The sequence below is a fragment of the Rhagoletis zephyria genome, unplaced genomic scaffold, assembly GCF_001687245.7.
Source record: "Rhagoletis zephyria isolate East Lansing unplaced genomic scaffold, Rhagoletis_zephyria_1.1 Rzeph_scaffold_09976, whole genome shotgun sequence".
Classification (NCBI taxonomy): Eukaryota; Metazoa; Arthropoda; class Insecta; order Diptera; family Tephritidae; genus Rhagoletis; species Rhagoletis zephyria.
In genome coordinates this window covers 1-4,864 of record NW_016167054.1, presented here as the reverse complement: position 1 = coordinate 4,864, position 4,864 = coordinate 1, and the positions used below count along the sequence as shown (strand labels likewise).

The 4,864-nt window shown below is 37.9% G+C and overlaps 1 protein-coding gene across 1 annotated transcript; it reads right to left on the bottom strand.

Annotated features, from left to right (window-relative positions):
* Positions 1–1,732: 1,732 nt before the first annotated feature.
* Positions 1,733–4,859, bottom strand: LOC108376166 (uncharacterized; the record flags this gene model as incomplete). The annotated part of the gene is made up of 3 exons (XM_017632353.1): positions 1,733–1,910; positions 4,311–4,417; positions 4,772–4,859. Coding segments are annotated over 3 exons (318 nt in total), but the record flags the coding sequence as incomplete, so codon positions are not given.
* Between the last annotated feature and the right edge of the window lie 5 nt (positions 4,860–4,864).

Here is a 4,864-nt window from a genome sequence, read left to right as displayed (position 1 = left end):
TGTATAAATACTGGTTTTTACTTGTACATATGTATGTATGTATGTAAATGTACATGGATGAATCCCAATATACAGGCTGTTATCCTTAACAATTTGCTTGTTGTAATGTTTGTTAGTATTTTATTGTATGTCGTTTGTAGATAGTAAATTCTTTAGAAAGCAATTTAAGCGCACATTTATATGTATGTAGGAGTAAAAGTGTTTGTTGATATTTACTATTTGTATTTTACAGCTTTAGCTGTTGCAGGCCACCACAGCGTAGGGCCAGAGTACACTGGCTGGCGTCCGATTTACTATAGTTCTTTGTTCGGTGGTATATGTATTTGTTCGTATGTTCTATATGGTATGTATGTATGTATGCCTATACATATTAACTCTAAGTAAGTTGAGCTACTAAAAGTAGTTACTTTTTGTGTACCAAGTATGTTTGTATATGCAATGTGTTTCACCTAAAGTTTGCTAGTGTTTTTGTATAATACACATACCATAGATAGTATATATATATACATACATATATGTGTAGTTGTGTTGTGGTTTTGTGGTTGACTATGCCTGTCCTTGCAACTGGCTTGCCAAATGTACGAATTTCGGCATTTTAGTTGGCAAGTGTTACAAGTGGAAAGCTCGTTTTGATATCTTTACTTACCTAAAAGGCAGTAATGTAGGTAAATTTTATATGCACATAGATAGAACAGCAATACATATTTTTCAAAAAATATTTGTAAGCATGCATGTATGTATGTTTGTATGCAGATATGTATATATGTATGTATGTACATATGTACAGTGGCGAAATTGTAAATAGGAAAGGGTCATTTTAGCATTCTTTTGCTATTTACCTTTCGTTTATTAAATGTTTAGTATTTTTTTATGAAAGTGTAGCTCGCTGCCTAACCAAACCATGTAAGTAAAATTAGCAAAATTCGACAAAGTTTTGTCAAAATTTTGAGCTTTTCAATTAGATTTCTTTGAAACATTGTGAGCACCCAGGGAAATTTTAAATAGCCAGAACTCACCGTTTACTTTTGCCATTTTTTGAGGTAGGTGTTGCTCATTTTATACATACAAAAAATTGTCCAACATACTTTGTATGGAGAAAATGTGCAAACAAAAAATTCCCAAAAATCAGCAATGAGCCCTAGCTACTTCAAACTTGCAGTTTATACTAAAATTTAATGTGCAATAAAACTGCGTACTCCAAAAAATTTTGAAATTTTAATTTACATGGGTTTTTTGGAAAGTATTTAAGCCACACTTTTATAAAAAAAAATAAAAATTTGTAAACAAAGAAAAATAGCTAAAACTTGCTAAATGTCTCTGTCCTATTTACATTCTTGCCACCGTATATGTAGTGTATATGTGTATTTCATGTATGTATGTAGGTACCAGTGAACACTGTTTAAATTCTTGTATAGTATGTGTTTTGTTTTCTTGCCTATAAAATATTTCCATTATACGAGTAAGAACTTAAATTGGCTAGTGAACTGCTTATTAAAGCCATTTTGTGTATGTATTTTTAGTAAATTTCATTATTTACCTAATGTATATAACTTAAAAACTAAGCCACTAAAGCCCCTTATCCAAGTCGACTACTTCTGCCTTAGTAACTTTGTTTGTGTTTTTATTTGATGATTACTTTGCTATGCTATGAATTTTTGCAAATGTGTATTAATTTTTTTCCTTTATAATATTTTAACATCTTTTTGCTGCTTATACATACACATGTTTGTATGTATGATGGTGCATCCTTGACCACATTTCACTCGGCTTATTCTTTAGTCTACCACTCAGTTATTTATTTCATGGCAAACTTCCATATAATCCGGATCGTGCATGATGCCTTTAATCATATCTTTGAGCATTGTGTAGCGCGGGAAGATCGGATACATTTTTGAGCTGCCATATTCCTCCTGAAACGAAAAATATGCGAATCAATTTTAAAATAAAATAATTAACTTTAGATCGATAATTCGATAATTCCTAAAAACACTTTACCGAGAGATATTGATTCAAGTGATTGTCGAGACTAATGAGCTTGAAATTGCTGGTTGACCTGAAAAGTGGGCAATCGAGTGAAATGATCGTTATGGGTCTTGCTTGATTGCAGCTGCACGACCATTCCAGAAGTGAGGGAGCTTTGGCGGGGCCACTCAAAATTATTCGGTTTAAGGGCTAACTGAAGTGGGCTGCATCTGATCGACAGGGGGTGCACCTGCTATAGTTTAAAGACCTTCACCTGTTTGATGTCCTCGTTAGTGCAATGGCGTACATAACCGTCACCCAAAAGATGCAGTGGAAACGGTACGGTAAGAAAAAATAGGACTATGCGACGCATTTTATGGATTTACGGTGGGAGAGACACTTCGTCCCCAAATATAAGTACACTCGCCACAATCCACTTCAAAGCGAGTTTCTTCAACACATCGTTCAAGTTCGGCCTGCTTCAACGCAAGAAAAATACTGTAGGTCAAAGATAACTTTTATGAGCTCATAAATCGTACTTGTAAACGGTCCTGATGCCCACACGACGAACCTTTCTCTAACGGATTAAGGCTTATCGACTTTCCAGTGTGTTAAATCTGCTTATTCAACTATTTCAAGTGAAAAAAATTATCGTTCTGAACGTACGGCCACTGAGCAAATAATTGTGATCTAGGCAAACCCACAGCAACAATTCATGCGACGACAGCAGTAGCGCCGTCGTAAAGCAGGAAGACGCTGTCTATAGGGTCACGCTGTGAGACGTCGCAATGTGAACTGTATTCTGATGGTTCGGTCAATACCGGAGCGATGGGAACACCTGATAGGGAAGCGCTGGACTTCACTTGGTAACTCTAATTGACGTCAGTTGGGTCAGAAGGAAACTACTGGTGTTCTGTACTAGACTCTGGAGACTCGGTATCCTCAGTTTAGAGTTCAGAGTTTTCTGTAGGTCCGTTCTCTCCGTGTTGTTGGTGCGGGGGCTTACTTGAATCATGATCAGACCTTATCAGTGGGTGGTAGTACAATCATGTCCTTACCTTTGAGTATTGAGCCATGCTCTTCACTGCCAAATGCAGAGTCCCTGGTGCTCACGGCGATACCAAGGGAGTCATAAGCTATGGCTCCCAGAAGGTGGTCCTCAGAAACCTGCCGACCGGATCCGAAGTTGATAACCCTCAGCCTCTAGTAGCGTGGGAGGTAAGCAGGGAGGCCGTTGATTCCGTTAACATGGGAATCAGATCCACCGGATGCTGAGAGCATTGAGGACGGAGGATCCATCTACAGTGTAGAGAGGCTGCTTCTTGGGGTTGACGTTGGAAATGAGACCACGGAGCTAGCACTCATGGAGAGGATTCGGGGGAATGAAGATCCTTAAGATTAAACTCCAACACTTAAGGGCGGTATCCGCCAGTCTTTTGCTCCACCTTGAGCAAGGTGAAACTGTTGTGGTCCTGATCCTCCTGCCATGGATAAGCAGTAACGGTATGTCTGGACTCACCTCTGTAGAGGGGAAGCAGTCAACATCATCACGGATGGATCGTAACTGGACGGAAAGGTTGGTAGAGGCGTCTTCTGTCGAGAGTCCATCAGTACTAAGTTCAGGCTTCTGGACTGCTGCAGAGTTTATTTCAGCCGGAAGTTAAGCAATGCTCCTCTCTCTCAGTTGCGTCCGAATACTTCCTTATTCGGCTACCTTGGGTTCCGAGTCACAGTCACATAGCGGAGAACAGTGTGGCTGACGATTTTGCCAGGAAATGTACTATTAAACCGCTATCGCCGGATAAAGAACGGCTGGGGTTGTTATTGATCACTTGTGGTACACTCTTTAATATATGGGCTTCAAATGAGCTCAAATGTTCAGAATGTGATATCACAAAGGACAATCTCTTAATTGTCTAAGGCCCTGACACATGGAGCAACCACCTAACCTAACCTATGTATGTATATATATATGTACAATGTACATTGTACATAAAATGTAACAATAAATTTTTACAAAGGAAACGCTCGAACAGAAGGAAATGTGTAAATACTTCGTTTCATGTCTTGAAATGCAGGGTAGTGCTAGTAGCATGGTCTTTTTTTTTTGGAAGGGCCGCGTACCTTTGAGGTAAATTTCATTCGAAATCATTGAATATTTATAATTCTTACAAGCATATATAATAAATTTTCCCATTCTTGTGGTAGTTTTCTTACCTTCAAGAATGATTTTTATTGTTTTGAAAACTTCAAGGCAATTTTTCCTGACCTTCAATTATTTTTGCCTTTTAATGCACAATTGAAATGATACGCGAATACTAACTAACAAATATTTATCTTTCACTAACCTTGAGCACTCGGATTAAATGCCGCAGTCCTAAATATTTTTTCAGCAGTCGATATAAATCGTTTATAAGTTGTGTATTCTCGTGCTCGATTTGTGCAGTGGTCATGACTGAAAACAAAACAAAAAAATAATTAAAAGATATATGTATTTTCCAATTACATATATATAAAAAAAGTCTTTATTTATCTTATGTATACAATGCTAATGCACTCACATTCCAAACGTTCCATACGCTCGCGCCTTTCCGCTGCCTCTTCGGCCAATTTGGCTGAAGTCTTCACACCCTCGCCAGACTTTTGTGTCTTCTCNGTTTATAAGTTGTGTATTCTCGTGCTCGATTTGTGCAGTGGTCATGACTGAAAACAAAACAAAAAAATAATTAAAAGATATATGTATTTTCCAATTACATATATATAAAAAAAGTCTTTATTTATCTTATGTATACAATGCTAATGCACTCACATTCCAAACGTTCCATACGCTCGCGCCTTTCCGCTGCCTCTTCGGCCAATTTGGCTGAAGTCTTCACACCCTCGCCAGACTTTTGTGTCTTCT